Source organism: Lissotriton helveticus, chromosome 1_1 (genome assembly GCF_964261635.1).
Source record: "Lissotriton helveticus chromosome 1_1, aLisHel1.1, whole genome shotgun sequence".
NCBI classification, from domain to species: Eukaryota; Metazoa; Chordata; class Amphibia; order Caudata; family Salamandridae; genus Lissotriton; species Lissotriton helveticus.
In genome coordinates, this window is record NC_136057.1 from 1,382,978,811 (window position 1) to 1,382,996,819 (window position 18,009).

At 49.5% G+C, this 18,009-nt stretch overlaps 1 protein-coding gene across 1 annotated transcript in view; it reads right to left on the reverse strand.

The window, feature by feature from the left end:
- Nucleotides 1–18,009, reverse strand: part of CARD10 (caspase recruitment domain family member 10) — a 243,474-nt gene that overhangs the window by 90,994 nt on the left and 134,471 nt on the right. The window contains exons 4-5 of the mRNA XM_078684000.1: nucleotides 9,353–9,678; nucleotides 996–1,184 (exon numbers count right to left, since the gene is read on the reverse strand). Of these exons, the coding sequence (XP_078540126.1) occupies nucleotides 996–1,184; nucleotides 9,353–9,678 (515 nt within the window). The remainder of the gene's footprint in view (nucleotides 1–995; nucleotides 1,185–9,352; nucleotides 9,679–18,009) is intronic.

Below are 18,009 nucleotides of genomic sequence, written 5' to 3' on the forward strand. Positions count from 1 at the left end.
ACGCAGGATGAATCCGACTGGGCAGGCCACACACCACGCAGGGGTCGGAGTGGGCGAAGTTGTCCCCGAATCCTTGTGGTCAGCAGAGGGCGAGGTAAGCAATGGCGTGAAACTGGGAACACCCCAGCAAAAAAGGGGCAGTTAGCATGACGAGGGGAGAAGGGACAACAGAGACTTCTGACAGTAACGCGGGAAACAGGGGGGAATCTCTTCAGGGCTCAACGAGCGGCCATAGATTTGGAGGTTAGAAAACCTCGGGCTAGCCTCGGGGCATTGGGATACAGTTCACCTCCTCCCCCGCCGCTGCATGGCGACACTCCGGTGTGCCAGAATAGGTCCACTCACCTTCAGATGCTGCACGGCTGGGCGAGTTGGCCTAAGGACAGGTGTGTAGGACCACCCACTCTGGGATGCCTCACGACTGGGTAACTTGGCCTACCGAATGGGGGGTCTAGCAAACGGAGACGGTGCTCGCAGCCCAGCCCCCGCCGGACGGCAGGGCACAACAAAGTCGGACAAGGTAGCGAGATGGCCTAACTCCGGGACAGAAGCTACTCCCTTACCGCGCAGACGGGGCGCAAAAATCCAACCTACCAAAGAAAACGACCCAGAAGAGCCAAGAGACAATACCAAGGAAGTTTCTGATGACATAGCATGATGCAAAGTATATACATGTTTCCTTGTATTCCTTATAAACTGCGGCCAACAAATGACCACCACAAGACAAACGTGTGAGTTGGCTTGTTTCTTGTCATAAGGAATACAGTATGGGGGCAAATACGACATGCAGGAGGGAGTGGGGCAGAGTGCGGGGGTTATGACATTTGCAATCATGCAAAAAATGACACCGTTGTGATTTAATTTGGAGACTGCCGCCAAATCTTTTGAGAATATTTATTTATATTTTGAATATTTATCTAGTGCCCCGTGATGTGCTTGCATTCCCACCTATGCCTCGATTATCACTCTTCCCAGTCCCCCCATCGCCCCAGTACCTGGAGAGCTTTCTGCACCTCCTGCAGTGAAGACTTGAGACGCTCATTCTCTGCTTGCAAGCTGCTGACTGCCTCTCGGTCTAAGCTCCGACTCTTTTTCTCCAGGTCGTTTTGCAACTTCATAGATCGCTTCCTTGCAAAAGAGCACTCTTCCTCCAAGCTGCTCATCCTGCACTTTAGCTGGTCCACCTGTGCAGCCAACGGAAGTAGAAAAAGGGAAGAAAAGAAGTCGTTAGGTGGAGCAAAACATGTTATTAAAATGGGGGTAAATCTTAATCAGGAGGTAAAGCATATGAAGTCTTCATAAAAATGAATGAAGTGAAAAAACAAAATCCTATTTTTTTGTTCAAGTGAATCAAGTCTCAGTAAAGCAAAAAACTCCATCTAGAGAATAATCAAGATGATGCAGTGAAGACCGAAACACGTCAGTGAATCAGAAAGTGGTCTGCATCTGAAAAAAGAAAAGTCAAAGACTTCGCAACATAGATTTGACTACGTGTGTGTGTGCGTGTGTGTGTGTGTACAAACATGCACACTGTCATCTTTCTATAGTTACTCTTAATCTATGGAGCATGTTGGGGACAATTTAAATAGAAAATAACAATGCTGCATGTGGGAAATACTGCAAAGACCTTGATGTGGACAGAGTTATAAAAGAGACACGATAGCAGTATCTTACAGATCATATGGAGGGGTATAATAAAGAGGGCATGCCATTTGTTGGCTCGCTTACATTTTCTTCCTCCACTTAAAGGGCTGTCCTTAAAATACCTCTTGGCGCATGGGAGTGCACAATGCTGCTCATCCACCAGTCAGGGAGGGTCATGAATCTTGACATCTACTTTCATAAATGAGTTGCGTCAGTCACTCAATTACACTGTCTTCCTGGTACTGTCCCACCTCTTAATGTGTTCCATTGTTTACATGTGGTGGGCACTGGCACTCAGTTTCAAGGGCCAGGACTTATTTTTCACGATCGGGCTTTGATCTAGCAAGGGCTCAGGCATGAATGTAAAAATATATGCAAAGGTAAAACAAAGAGAAATAGAGTTTAGGGTGGCAGAAGAAATAGGCATGAGGTGGAATCAAGACTAGGAAGCCTACGCATTTGCTGAAACCCAGCATTCTGCAGCCCCGGAGGTGGGCTCGCAAGAGATACTTATGGCCTTTGTATTAATGTTTGCACCAAGTGACTTCAAGGGCCCCTGCGCCAAATAAACAAAGAATGCGCAAAACCTAAAGTTTTGCAAAGTTGATCATCTTCACACTTCACCCTTGGCAAAGATTGGGACTTTTGTCATTTTAGCATACTTTCGATTTATGATTTTTTTTAACTTGTTTTCTTTTTAAATTGAGCTTTAACAGAAAAACTATTTTGCCGTTACTTTATTCCAGAAAAATCATTAAAGACACTTTGAAAAAGCTTCATATGTTTAGAGGAAGAAAATCTTCACAATTTTGTATACTGCAGTGGCGGCTCCTCCCCTAAGTGGAAGGAGTGTCACTCCACTGTTCTGTGAGCAGTTTAAAAAGGAAAAATAAAATGATAATAACGCAATGTTATTATCATTTTATTTTTCCTTTCTTTCTTAGGTGTGTGGCGAGGCTGGGCTGGCAAAAGCAGGGGCCAGAGGGAGGAGTGGTGAGCACACTCTAAGGGCCTCATTAGGATGACGGGCGGACTTTGCCCGCCCGCCATCCCATCGTAAATCAGGACCGCCCGCCATAAGTGTGGGGGTCCCGGGGGTGCTATTAGGATGTGCCCGCCACAGTGGCGGGCACATCCTGCATTTCTAGCATTGTGGCGGGCGGTGCTCTCAGCACCGCCCGCCACAATGCTAGAAAGGCATTTCTGGATTTGCATTAACAAAGCGGCAGGCACCGCGCGGTGCCTGCCGCTTTGTTAATGCAAATGAAGGGGGGTACTTACCCCCCCCATGTGCAATACCCCCCCTCCTTCACTCTGGGGGCCCGCAGGGGGCCCCCAGAGTGAAGACCGCATGCCTTTCTGTGGCGGCATCGCCGCCACGGAAAGGCATCACCCTCAGCCCATCATAATATGGCTGGCGGTGTCTGCTTGACACCGCCACCATATTAATCATTTTCCACCCCGGCCGCAATGTGACCGGGGCGGAAAAGTGGCGGGCAGTGTTTTGCTCCGCCGTGGTCCCCCCCTGCCATTCTAATATGGCGGGGGGAATACAGGGAAGGATGGCGGGTGGATTGTCCCTTGTGATTCGCCTGGGGAGTCTGTGTGCTTTCTGCTTCCTGCGTGTCGACGACTGAAGAGGACCGGGAAGCGGTGGCCTGCCTGCAGGTAAGTGGTTTTTTTTTCCGCCCGCCACCCCCGTTAAGCAGCAGTTATACTTTAGTACCAAATAGCAAACTTGCTGTGCATCATTCATAAAATGTGAAAACTGCCAACACTTGACAACAGCTTAAAAGTTATGCGAATCCTAAAGATTCACAGTGAAAAGTTAAGGAATATCTATATGGGGATCCAAATTATTTGCAAATTGTGAACATCCTGTTGACCATCTCCAATGACCTCTCATTCCACCCCCTGATTGTCACACAAAGCCCATGAGTGGATTTAATTCTGCAAAGTCATTAATAGGTTTATGAATCTGAATCATAAAGATTTTTTCTGTATGTGTGGCTTACTCCAAAAATTCGTGGCTAAGGGCTAGTTGTACGAAGCATTGTCAAATGGCCTGAGTCGCGGAACCGGACCGTTTGTGACTGCAGAACTGCTTACTGGGATGTACAAAGCCCAATGATTTCATAACTTGTTACTGACTCGCAATTTGGGTTTTGCAATTCGGTATTTGGAAGGGGCTTTTTGAGGGCATTCCTTCCCAATACCGAATTGAATTGGTATGTACGAATGTTTTGCAACCGAAATGCAGTCGCAAAACATTTACAATTTGTTGCCACTTGAAAAAATGGTGGCAACCCATTCGCAAATGGGAAGGGGTCCCTTAACCCTTCCCCTCTGATAATGGTTAGCAAAATATTTTTAAAAAGCTAACCGTGATCCCACGGACTAGTGATTACTTTAAAAAAAAGAAACTTCAAAGTTTAATTTATTTCTTTTTACACGCGTTGCGATTTCCTTTAAGGAACACAGGATGCGTTTAAAAAAATATTGCTTTATGTAAAAGCAATCACAGACATGGTGCTGGTGGTCTGCTGGCCCTAACTGGCCACCATAAATCATGGCAGCGAATCGTTGTGGGTCACAAATTGCGACCTACCTCATTAATATGTACGTCTATTTGTGATCCACTACGACTCGATAATGAAACTCAAAAGAGTTTCATACATTAGGAATAGTGATTTCGTAATTGTGATTCACAAAATATTGCAATTACGTACGAAATCACTAATTTGATCTTTGTATATCTAGCCCTTTGTCATGCCGTCATGCCTAAGCCTGGCCTAAGTCACACCGACTTACAGGAGGCGTATCGTGAAAAGCATCAAAAGCTTACACATATTTGGCCAATCACTATTTGTCATTTTTTAACTTTACACTGCAAATAATTCCCTTTCTTGCAGCAAAAGGCAAACATTTGGAATTGTGACTCATGAAACTTTAGTAGATTTTAAATTCTGTTTTTGTAGTTCATTAGGCAAATATTTGTTAATTAGCTACTACTCTCTTCACATGACGCTAGGCTTTTCTTCAGTCAACCAAATGGGCAAAATGTATGTTTATTAACAATACACTCATCCACATATTTTTTGTTGGTCACTTGTTAAGCTCACACTACTAACTGACTCATGTCTAGTGGTGGCCCTCAGGAGGAGACACAAAGAGCTGAGGTGGCGTTGTAGGAAATATCAGGGTAGATGGTGAGAAAAATCGGGGCTTGACAATAAGTCTTCTGTAAACAATGTCTCTGTCTTTCACTGTTTCATGTCCTAAAAGACACATTTTACAGAGCAAGGATCTTAGAATGCCAATTATGGATGGGTGTTGTGGGTGCTCTGCCAATACCCCTGATTTATTGATGGCCAGGGATTCTATTAATAGTAATGATGATAAAAGTTCTAAAAATGTAAGTACTATAAATTGATGATTAAAGATGGACAGAAATTGTAACTCCATAAATTTCTGGAGAAAGGGAGAAATCAGAGCAGAATGCATGATTAGAATTTCCTCAACATATGAATAATACATCACAGAGTAAAATACTGGGGGAATCTTCTCAAGTGTTATTACTTCCACCACAATTCAGGGGCTATCATTCAACTCCAAACAATCCCCCCAAAATATGAATACTAAGAACACCAATACTATTAACAATAAGAATATGAATATTACTAATAATATTAATAAGAATTAGAACCGGAGTACTAGTAAATAGAATACTAAGAAGATGAATGAGAATATTACTAAGAATATGTAAAATGCTAATAATACAAATAAGAATATTACTAAGAATAACATTTAGAATAACACTATACGAATATCACTAGGAATAAGAATATTATTACATGAAGAAAACAAAAATAGGAATAATACTAAGAATCATGTTATGAATACTAATTAGAATATTGTTAAGAATATGCATACAATTAAGAATATTAACAATAATTTACCAGTAACTAAAAAATGCTAAGAAATATGACGAATACAAAATCAGTCTTTTATGTAATTGAGTGTATCACAAGTTGTTGGCGATTGTTATTACAAAAATGTTTGAAGCCTCTTATATTGTATGAGTCTACAATATTATTGTAATCTTTTCAATACAGATCTAACTTTGCAGAGCAGATTGAGAGGAAACTGGTAGGCGCATACTGTAACAACTTGTAATTCCTGGCTCAAGGTAAGTGCGAGCTCATATAAATTCACCTTACATTTTTCCACTTTTCAGACTACAAGCTTGTGGATGGTTGGGTGTAAATTCGGTCTGAGAGAAATTTTAATTACATTGGCAAAAGTCATGTAATTTCAGGAATTTCGAGTTGCGTATATTATGGATAATTTCCAAAAGTATGTCATTATGCCACATCACATAATCACTCGCTGTTTCCGATAAAAACATGAAATGTGCCATTTGTGCTTAAAAAATTTCTGCCACGTATTTCACTCTAAAACTTTCAAAAATAGTGCTAAATGCCAGATTAGCATTATGTGTATTTCCGCATGATTTCACATTATTTTTCTGAAAATTTGCATAATCATGCAAATCAATCAATCAATCAATCAATCAATGTACTTGTAAAGCGCGCTACTTACCCGTGAGGGTTCCAAGGCGCTGAAGGGAGGGGGGAGCGTGCTGCTACAGCTCGAAGAGCCAGGTGTTGAGGAGTCTTCTGAAGGTGAGTAGGTCTTGGGTCTGCCGTATGTGGGTGGGGAGGGTGTTCCAGGTCTTGGCGGCGAGGTAGAAGGATCTGCCACCGGAGGTCGTTCGTTGGATGCGGGTGACAGCGGCGAGGGCGAGGCTGGCGGAGTTGAGCTGGCGGGTGGGGGTGTGGAAGCTGCTGTTCAGGTAGGCTGGTCCGGTGTTGTGAAGTGCTTTGTGTGCGTGGGTGAGGAGCTTGAAGGTGATCCTCTTGTCGACGGGGAGCCAGTGTAGGTTTCTCAGGTGGGGGGTGATGTGGCTGCAGTGGGGGATGTTGACGATCAGTCGGGCGGAGGCGTTTTGGATGCGTTGTAGGTGTTTGGCTGGGATTACTGCATAGAGTGCGTTTCCATAGTCCAGTCTGCTGCTGACGAGGGCCTGTGTCACTGTTCTTCTTGTTTCCGTCGGGATCCACTTGTAGATTCTGCGGAGGGTGTTGTAGCAGGAGGAGGAGACGGCGTTGACCTGCTTGGACATGGAGAGGGAGGAGTTGAGGATGAATCCTAGATTGCGTGCATGGTCGGTGGGTGTTGGTGCTGTTCCCAGTGTGGTCGGCCACCAGGAGTCGTCCCAGGCTGAGGGGGTGGTTCCGAGGATGAGGACCTCCGTCTTGTCCGAGTTCAGCTTCAGACGGCTGCTCCTCATCCAGTCGGCGACGGCCTTCATTCCCTCGTGGAGGTTAGTTTTGGCCGTGAGTGGGTCCTTGGTGAGGGAGAGGATGAGCTGGGTGTCGTCGGCGTAGGAGATGATGTTGAGGTCGTGGTGGCGGGGACACTAGTGCGAGGGGGGGCATGTATACGTTGAACAGCGTCGGGCTGGGGGATGAGCACTGGGGGACGCTGCAGATGATGTCGGTGGCTTCGGATCGGAAGGGTGGGAGGCGGACGCTCTGGGTTCTGCCGGTGAGGAAGGACGAGGTCCAGTCAAGGGCCTTCTCTTGGATTCCGGCTTCTAGGAGGCGTGTCTTTAGAGTGCGATGGCAGACCATGTCGAAGGCGGCTGACAGGTCCAGGAGGATGAGGGCTGATGCTTCGCCGATGTCTAGTTGGCACCTGATGTCGTCTGTGGCGGCAATGAGGGCAGTCTCGGTGCTGTGGTTTCGTCTGAATCCGGACTGGGATGGGTCCAGAATGTTGTTGTCTTCCAAGTGGCGGGTCAGTTGCATGTTGACGATTTTCTCGATGACTGGCCAGGAATGGGAGCAGGGAGATGGGCTGGAAGTTCTTGAGTTCCTTGGGGTCTGCTTTGGGCTTCTTGAGGAGGGCGTTGATTTCGGCGTGTTTCCAGCTTTCCGGGAATATCGCTGTTTCCAAGGAGATGTTGATGACCTTCCGTAGTTGGGGTGCGATGTCTGCGTCTACTTTGTTGAATACGTGGTGTGGGCACGGGTCACACGGAGATCCTTAGTGGATGGTGTTCATGACCTTGCGTGTCTCGTCGTCGTTGACGTTGGACCAGGAGGTCAGCCAGTTGGCGCTGGTGGTGTTCACAGGGGAGGTGGAGTCTGGCGTAGTCGGGGCAGTCGTGGTGTTGAAGCTGTCGTGGATGTCAGCGACCTTGCGGTGGAAGAAGATGGCCAGTGAGTCGCACAGTTCTTGTGAGGGTGGGATGTCGTTGGCGTTGGGGTTGGAGAGTTCCTTTACGATGCTGAAGAGCTCTTTGCTGTCGTGTGCGTTGTTATCGAAGCGGTCTTTGAGGAGGATCTCTTGGCTAATCTGATGAGGTGGTGATGTCTGTGGGTAGCGTCCTTGTGTGCTGCGTGGTTGTCTGGTGTGCGTTCGTGGAGCCATGTCTTCTCCAGTTTTCGGCATGCACGTTTGGAGGCCTGGAGCTCGTTGGTGAGCCATGTGGCTCTCTTGCTGATGTGGCTGTTGGAGGGTTTCTTGAGCAGGGCAGAAGCATCAGGTGGCGAGTGGCGGTGTGGGGGTGACCTGCCTGCAAGCAGTATCAAAGGTCGCTCCTGAACACCGTCACTCGGCCCCTTTAAGAGGATGCCTGGGAGGGAGGAGCAGCTGGGAGGCGGGGAGGCCAATGGGTGTGCTGGGGGGCGGGGCCGCAGGGAGGCAGCGGCGGGAAGGCCGGGTAGAGAGCGGTGGGGGGCGGGGGGGAAGACGGCAGCCGAGCGGGTCGCAGCAGCGGTAGAAGCAGCAGGTGGCGAGTGGCGGTGTGGGGGCGACCTGCAAGCAGGGTCAAAGGTCGCAAATTATGCAAATATTTACACCTCTGGCATACATTTGTGCAACAACTCCTGCAGATGTGATATCTTGAGACCATCAAACTTCAAAGGTGACCGGCTCTGTATCCCAATGTCAATCTGCTGATAATTGTTTTCCTACAGTTGACAGGCTCCGTACACTGTGCTAATCTTCTGAGCCCTCCACCCCAATCCTCAGGTTTAATATGTCCTGCAGCCCTCTCCTTACCTCCACATCCACTCATTCCTTGCAGTCTGCTGCTTTGTGTTTTAGGGGGAATTCTCTGAGCCCCTTTCCCAAGTTCTCATATGTAGAGCATCAATCTCCTTTAGGTGACAGGCTATACTATCGTCTATGCCTCCTCACTAGTCTTCAGATTCTAACAGTCCTTTAGGTTGGGGCCTCTCCCTACCCGTGCATCAGTGGTTCTTTTGTAAAAAAAAAAAATATGCTGGGGCTCTTGTCAGGGGATTGCTTGCACAAGCCCATTTCTCCTGTTAGAGCCACCTAAAACAAAACCAACTAGTAACCATGAACGCGGGGAGAGGATGTGGCCTAGTGGCCAGAGCTGCCAACTTTGGAGCTAGGGAACCAGGTTTGAGTCTTGGCATCGGCTCAACACCCTGTGATTCTGGGCAAATCACGTAATCTCTACGTAAATGAATGTGTCCTTAACTGGTGCTCATGAAAAGCACCGAAGTTGATGATTAAGTGCCGTGCTGAGCCAGGGAAAGCCTCCGGTTCAAATTAAGCACTGCAGCACATCATACAGTCAGCCATATGTGCATGTGTAAACAGTCTGTACCTGGAGCTGAAGGTCTCGGCTGCGTAGCTGGGCCAAGTTCTTCTCCTCAGAAAGCTGGGCATAGCGCAGAGCCAGGGTGTAGTTTTCATCTTTGAGGCGCTGCAACTCCATCAGGTCGCGGTCCCTCTCAGCCATGAAGACGGACTGACGCTGATGGGCAACCTGCAGCTCCTCCACCTGCCGCTCGAGGGCGGCCTTCTCCTCCTGGAGTGCCTGACACTGAGCCGTCAGCTGCTGTTCCCGTACCAGCCGCTGTCTGCGCTGGGAGCGCTGCATCCGGAGCTCAGTCATTAGGAACTGGGTGAGGCCCTCTGGGCCCTCTTCATCTGCCAGGAAAAGAAAACGAAGATGTCAACTTTAAGGTGAAGGTATGAAAGTCTGTGTGCAAAACACCAGGGCCCACCAGCCATATAGTCAAGAGGCTCTCTAGCCCTGAGCACAGGGCTACCAAGGGGCTACATGTCACTGGAACTCAACTTTTACAGTTCCGGGGTTTCCTTTAACCAATCATTGATATCAGTGTGTCCTAACTGAACTGAAACAAGACAACAAATCACAGAACACACTGATTTGTTACATTAAAGTACAGGACTGGAAACAATGGAGTCCATGTGATACTGAGTCATTTGGTGACCCGACCTGAAACAATACTGTGATGTCATCCAGCTATGTAGGTGAATGAATGTTTAAGAGTATTATCCCCTCCACTACCTCCATTCTGAGCCTTCCAGCCTTAGAAGTATTTAAGTTTGAATTCTTCTGCCATGGCTTTAGTTCTTGTGCATAGGTTATTTGGCCTAGTAATTAACGGTACTTTTTAGGGCAGGAGCAGGAATGATTTGCATATTGTTGGTCTATGACGTTAATAGACACTGAGCAAAAGGGTGATGGACTAAAATGCCTCCCAGTGTTTTTACCAGTGGCTGTGGTTTTAATCCAAGCACTCATATCTATATAGCTATATCAAAGCTAGCTGAGCCACAGAGTAATGGAGTAAGGGAGTCACCTCTGCCCATGGCCCCGGCCTATGTGCATGCCTGCTAGAACCCCCACTGGCTAGAAGGTCAACTAAAACCAAAATTCAAATTTTCTTGTGTGAGATGGGGTAGGCAGGTTACATGGAGGAAGCCTCATGCTTGTACCGAGTCAGGGTTACGGATAAAAGTGGTGGGGTCACCAACAACAGGTAATCAGGAAGAGTGTGCACACGTGTATAACTGTATAACAGACACACACACACACACACATATATATATATATATATATATATATATATATATATATATATATATATATATGTCACTGAAAAAAACAAAGGTTAATGAGACGTTATAATTAAGTATGGTATTAAACTTTAGTTTTTTATCTTATTTTAACACCCAACTATAACGTCAATCACTTTAAACGTAATCTTTTCCAGTGAATTGCAGGTTGTTTTTTTATAACAAAGTTAGATCTTTTTACCCTGCTTAACGATAACGTCAGTTTAACCTTTCTTTTTTTTCAGTACATTTCAGTTTTTTTATCATGTATAGTCAACTCCATTGCTGCTCAGGGCCAAATCCTGTGCGCAGTAGGAGGTTGGCTGCTGGGCCAGGCACTTCACCCAACCCTCGCAGGTAGCAACCCCCCCTCCCCCACTGTGAACAGCCAAAGACCGTGTGGAGCAGGTGGGTTTCGCAGGTACCACTGTACTCATGCATACTGGCAGTCAAGCGTCCCCCCTATTGTATCACGGTACCTGTGTGAGCTTCCTCAGGAAAGCTTATATGGTACAGCAGTACCATGGTGGTGAAGCTTGAGCAACAACTCCTGCTGGCGTATTGCGGTACCTGTGGCACAACATTCGTTTTTGTTTTTTACATTTTGGCCCTTGCTGCCAGCCAATGAGATCACTTGGTACTGCAGGACCGGGTCTTCGTTCTGTGGTACCACAATGGCCGATGGGATTTACAGCTTTCTTGACCAGTGAGAGGTCCTTATATTTTTAATTTTCAATATCGTGGGACTCTCGCAGGACCAACCATCCCAAATATCCCTAACTTTTTAACTCTGGACTTGAGTTTTACTAAGAAAAAACTAATGGAGTTAATAAAAGTGGCAGACCCATCAAAGGTCTCAGGCCCGAATGGAATTCCCATGGATATAATAAAAGCTGATCCTAATTCTTGGACAAAACTTCTATATAGACATATTTTCATGTATTTTGTAATCACGACAAATTAAACTATCCTGGGAAGGAGCTTTATCCCATCCAATCTACAAAAAAGGTTGAAAGGACGACCCAAAAAAGTACTGCCTACTTACCCTCCTGGATTGGGGGAGAAATGTTTTGCAAGCTTTTACTTTCTCATTTACAAGACTGGGCAATTGGTAGTAAATTCACTTCCATTAATCAAACTGGCTTGAGACCAGGTTGTTCCGTATGTGATAATATTTCTGCCTTTAAACTGTTAATAACTGAGACGTTAAAAAGACATTTATCACTGTATATGCTTTATTGATTATTCTCAGGCCTTTGACAAAGTTAATCGAAACAAACTATGGGTCCAGTTAACAAACTGGGGCATCAACCAAACTCTATTGAACTTCTTCATGGCTCTCCATTATAACACTTGGTTGAAAATAAAACTTACAGGAGGAGCGTTATTTATCTCTCAGATTACGGACCACCAACGGCCTAAAACAGTGATGCGCTCTGAACCACCTCTAAGTTTCTCTCTGTGTCTCCGATCTATTCTTGTTCTTGGATGACCCGTAAGGCTTTGCACCCAAACTAGGCGCTAGGCCCAACAGCTGTCTTGCTTATGCTGCCGATATTGTTCTGTTTTCGTTAACTTCAAGAGTGCTTCAATTTCAACTGTTAAGGCTGTGTGAATTGAATACATTAAATGACTTACGGTAACTGATTCCTGCTGTCTTCCGCCCCTGGAGGGGGTGAAGAGCATTGGTGGAGACTACACCTACCGGCAGCCCCTGCAGTGGAGCCTGCTCTCACTGCTCAAAAGCGTGACAAGCTCCAGCGACGCGGGACACACAAGAGGATGCGTCATGGCAAAGCCCAGGCCAAGGGTGGGCCCTGTAGTGTACTGGTCAGGCCTAGAGGCTAACAAATTAGAGACCACACTTCGTTGCATTGGTGGTCAGTACACTGCCTGCCACGCCCAGGACCCTGGGCTCTTTATTAACTCTAGAATGTGCCCTCCGTATCTACGTCGGGCTGAACCATTAAACACACGCCTGAGGGGAGGAAAGAACATCACGGCAATACTAGGTGTGGGCCATAGTGGTTGCGCCCACCTGGTGCAACACTACATTCCTCCTTTACCCCGAAGTGAAAAACAGAATAAACATAACATCACATATCAACACTTCCAATCATAGTCTCTGAGGATTGCAAGTGCAAAAAGGAACAGTCTTACTTTTACGACGGCTGGGGTGCAGCTCGAACTCTCTCAACGTCTGCAGCGGGCCACAAAGTCATGGTATTTCTGGGATGGCTTTGGACAGGGGCGCAGATTGTACCTGCTCTGGCTGCGCTCGCCTGACGGGGTTGGAGCCAGTTCTTCAGAGCTTTTGGCCTCAGCAGTTCCTGGGTGGTTTTGGGCCACCTGCGACTCTTGTCCGCTCCGGGCTGGTGTAGCTGAGTCTGTTTCTGGGACTTCCTCTCCGTCGGGAGCGTCCTCTTCCTCTGTTTCTCGTGGGCCTTGGGTCGGTCTTGTGTATTGCTCTGCAGAGTCGGGGAACCCATCATCTTCTTCATTCGAGATTCTTTTAAAGAATGACACATTCCTGGTGACTTTCTCTCTCCCTTTCATCGCCGTGATCATGGTGCCATTGACGTTGGTGACAGTCCATGGGTCTAACTCGAAAGGGAGGCGGAACTTCCCTCCGGGATGGCGATCTTTCACCAGCACGCGGTCGCCAATTTGAATGGGGCTGTCCGCTGCTCTTCTTCTCCGTGATGCTTCTCTGTTGGATTTCGTTCGCTGTTCCATGGACCGGTTGCATGGAGTTGGAGCTGACGCCCACGTGGGATGGTGTGGGAGAGTGTCCACGACTGCCCTATTGAAACATAGGCGGCTTGGAGGAATCCCTGTGGTGCAGTGGGGTGTCTGTCGGTATTCTCTTAAAAATTGGAAGAGGGCTAGTTCTAGGTTCTGGCCATCTGTCATTGCAATCTGGATAGTCTTATTTAGAGTTTTCATCAGTCTCTCGACTTCTCCATTGGCTTGAGGCCACCTTGGGGTTATCTTCCGGTGTTTGATGCGGTGTGATTGTAGGTACTCAGCTAGCTCACAGCCGTTGAAGGGGGGTCCATTGTCGGTGCGTAGTTCTCCCATGAGGCCATGGGTTGCGATGATCTTTTCCAGATTAGGGATCACTTCAGAGGCTGCAGTGGAGGGCAGGATCTCAATTTCGGGGTACCTTGAGAAGTCATCAACTACCACAAACATGTATTTCCCTCCAGGAAGACTACCAAAGTCTGCTAGGCACACAGGACATCGTTGGATGACTTCTTCCACTTTCTTGTCAAGTCCCGGGAACCAGAGTTTTCTCCGGATGCGATTTTTTGATTTTACTATGCCCTGGTGTGCTCAATGGGCCAAAAGGACTGCTTGCTGTGTGAGACTGTCGGGCAGCACCAGGCGGGGGCCTCTCAAAAGACATCCTTCCGGGGAGATAGACAACTCGCTACGAACTTGGTGGAGTGCTCTTAGCGTCGCCTGGGCCTCCAGGGTGCGGAATGACGCTGGGCTCTGGAGTGGTTTCCAGTTTCCTGATCGGATAGCCTGGATGGCGATTTGTAGGCAGTCGTCGTCCTTGGTGGCTTGTGTCACATTTTCTAGGAAAATCGGCAGAGGTCTCGACCGCTCTACGATCTTTCTGACGTATTCTTCATTGGCTTCGGCTTTTGCTGCTTCTGCTTCAGTGACCGGGCGGGCATGTCTCGACAGGTAGTCGGCCGGGTTTCTGGTGCCTGGCCGATACTCCACTGTAAACTGGAATTCCTGGAGCTGGAGCACCCACTTCTCGATGCGAGGGGGAGGTCGTGAAGATGACCCTTGGAACAGTGGGATGAGGGGTTTGTGGTCTGTGATCACCACAAACGGGTGCCCGTATAAGTAGATGTGGAAATGCCGGCACCCCCACAAGATGGCAATGGCCTCCCTCTCAATCTGCGTGTATCGTTGCTCTGTCGCTGTTAGGGTTCTGCTCGCGTACGCAACGGGAGCCCATTCTCCGCATGGTTGTAGTTGAGTCAGGACGGCTCCTAGGCCAGTCGGGCTGCCATCCACCACGAGCTGTGATTCGTTACGAGGGTCGAAGTAGGCCAGGGTCGTATCTGCCGAAAGTGCCGCTTTGGTTTTCTGGAAGGCTTCTTGTTGTTCGGGCCCCCACTCCCAGGTGGCTGTGGCTTTCGTGAGGTTATGGAGGGGGCCGGTGAGGTCTGATAGGTCTTTTATGAAGCGGACGCAGTAAGTGACCATCCCAAGAAAACTGCGGACGGTGGTCACTGAGGTCGGGGCGGGAGCCTCATGGATGTCTTTGACCTTGTCAGGGTCTGGACCTACACCCTTGTCGGAGAATCTGTATCCGAAGAAACTGATGTCTTTTCGTAAGAACTCGCACTTTTCCCTGTGGAGGGTTAGACCCCGCTCTTGTAGCCTGGCGAAGACGGCTTGGAGGCGTCGGATGTGTTCTTCCAGGGTCGCTGCATGGACAAAAATATCGTCACTCACATTTAGCACGCCATCTAGCCCTTGGAGGACGTTCTGAATGATGTTCTGAAACACCTCGGCTGCGCTTGATATCCCAAAATTGAGTCTGGTGTATCTCCATAGGCCTGCATGAGTGGAGAAAGTCGTTATGGGGCGTGAATCCGGGTGTAGTGGGATTTGGTGGTATCCTGACCTCAGGTCCATCTTGGGAAACCACTTTGAGCCTGATAACTCTCCGATGATGTCGTCTATTGTTGGCGTCAGATGGCGCTCCCTCTTGATTGCGAGATTCGGGATGCGCATGTCCACGCAGATTCGCACGGCATCCGGTTGCTTCGGTTTCTTGGCTACGACGATGGGGGATACCCATGGGGTGGGCCCGCTTACCCTTTCGATGATCCCGGCTCTTTCGAGCACTCGCAGTTCGGCTTCCACTTTGGGTCGTAGGTGGAACGCGATGAGTCGGTGTCGTAGGGCCACTGGGGCGACCGAGTGATCTATGTGGAGGTGGATGGCGGGGCCTCTCAAACAGCCAATCCCTTCGAACAGCGATGTGTGTTGGAGAACTAGGTGGTCGAGGCTGTGGGCCTGGACTGTGAAGGCGAAGTGTATTAGTCCCAGGTCTTGGGCGGTTCTGCACCCAAGCAGGAATCCAGATCCCTCCTGAGACACGTAGAGTTTGGTGAGTAGTTGATTGGAGTCGTGTGACAATACCGTTCGGAAGACCCCAAACAGACGTAGGGGCCGACTGGTGCCGTAGGCGTATACCTGCACTCTCGTGGGGTGGAGCACTGGTGGAGTGTCTAATGTCCGATATACGCTAGCCGCCATTAGGTTGATCGTAGCCCCTGTGTCAATTAGGGCCGCCACCGCTTGATCTTGTACGTTTACTGTGCACATAGGTTCTGTGGATGGCGTGGCTGCTAGGGTGTTGAGCATTCTTACCACGTGGACGGAGGCTGCGTCTGCTTCGTCGTCGTCCATGTCGCTGTTGGTGGAGGCATTTGGCAGCGGTTCTATCTATCTCACTCTCCGGGGCGGGCCACTGGGCCTTTTCCTCTGAGTTGATAGGCACACGCTGGCAAAATGGTTGGCCTTCCCACAGGCACTGCAGATCTTTCCTTGTGCCGGGCATGCTCCGTTGTGGGGTGTCGCTCCTCCACACCATACGCAGGCGCGGTCGTGGGATGAAGGAAGTGGGCCTTGTCTTCCTCGCCGGGTTTGCTTCGTGTGAGTGTCGGTGGCACCGGTTTTGATGGCGCACACTGGTTCTACTTTGACTGCGACCGTGGGTTTTGGTTCCATATGCACGGCTCTGGCTTTTGATAGTTCCTTAGATCGCCCTAACGCCGGGATGTCGCGCATGGGCATGTTGTCAGTTTCTAGGACCCTTTCTCGCAGCTTTGAGGACGCACAGCCTTGTATGAACTGGGCGCGAATCTCGTCATCGGCGTCCGGGAGGGTGCATGTGCTGGCCAGCTTCTTAAGCCTCGCATAGAATACATCTACCGACTCTTCTGGGAGCTGTCGGGCCTGGCGGAGTAGGAACCTTTCGTAATCCGCACTGGCGAATGGTTCGAAGTATTCCGTTATGGCGTCGCGTAGCGTGGTGTAGTTCCGGGGCGGGCCTCCTTCCACCACGTCCTTTGAGATGTCGTGTATGGCTTCCCCTCCTAGGTGTAAGAGCATTGCTCGCCGCCGCTCGACTGCGATGTCCGCTGCCACAAAGTAGTTCTCCAGGCGTTCCACCCATTTCCTCCACCGAGCAGCTTGAGACGGAGGCGTGCCCGTGACCGCAAAGGGCTCTAGCGGTGGCACAGAGGCCATGGCCATTGGGGAGGGCGGGGGGCTCATCAGCAGAGTCCAGGAGCACACTGGGGGTGCCTTCAGGCGACTTCAGGCAGCAGTGGAGGGTTCCGGTAGCGTTGCACGCGAGATGCGTGGGAAACAGCAGGGCCACCGCACGCGAGATGCGTGTGAAATGGCAGGGGCTGCAGCGGTGCACGCGGGAGGCGTGAGGAAACGCACGCCGGAGGTGCGCGTCAGGTCCTGCGGGCTGGCGCGAAGCTGGGGCCGGGAGCAGGCGTGTGCAGGAGCGCGGCTGGGGCACTGAGGCGGTGGGCACGCACCTGAGGCCGCGAGGCCGATTCCGCTGGTCGGCGGCGGCAGGGCCGCTCGCAGGCAGGCCTCGTATGACTGGATCCACCCGCCTAGAGTGCCAGGAAACAGCGGTGAGTCTTCGAGGCAGGGTGTTGGAGCGGCGCGGCTGGGCCGCCGCTCGACGAGGCTGGTGGCGGGGCGGCCGGGAACACTCCGCCGGCGGGGTGAGCCGAGCACGCAGAGCGGGGCACACGGCAGGGGCCACAGGAGCCGGCTCGCACTGTGTGGAGGGGCGGAGTGTGGCACGCGATGGGGTGGCGAGACCACCTCGTCGCCAGTGTAGTGTACTGGTCAGGCCTACAGGCTAACAAATTAGAGACCACACTTCGTTGCATTGGTGGTCAGTACACTGCCTGCCACGCCCAGGACCCTGGGCTCTTTATTAACTCTAGAACGTGCCCTCCGTATCTATGTCAGGCTGAACCATTAAACACACGCCTGAGGGGAGGAAAGAACATCACAGCAATACTAGGTGTGGGCCATAGTGGTTGCGCCCACCTGGTGCAACACTACAGGCCCGTCCACGCCAATCGGTGACTGAAGGAGGCTGGGCCACCCCTAATACCTGCACAAGGATCTCTGCTCACCAATGGGCAAGAAGAAGACATCCCATCTGCCTACTCAGGAGGTAACCTTAACTTCTTTAGACTCCTTTTTGGCAAAGGCAACCTCAGCGATCGCCAAGGAGACTGCCCTCACTGAGCGGAGTCTTTCGATGGGTTCAGCTGGAAGTGACAGAGGAGCTCTCTTATCTGCTAATATTGAGGTACACAC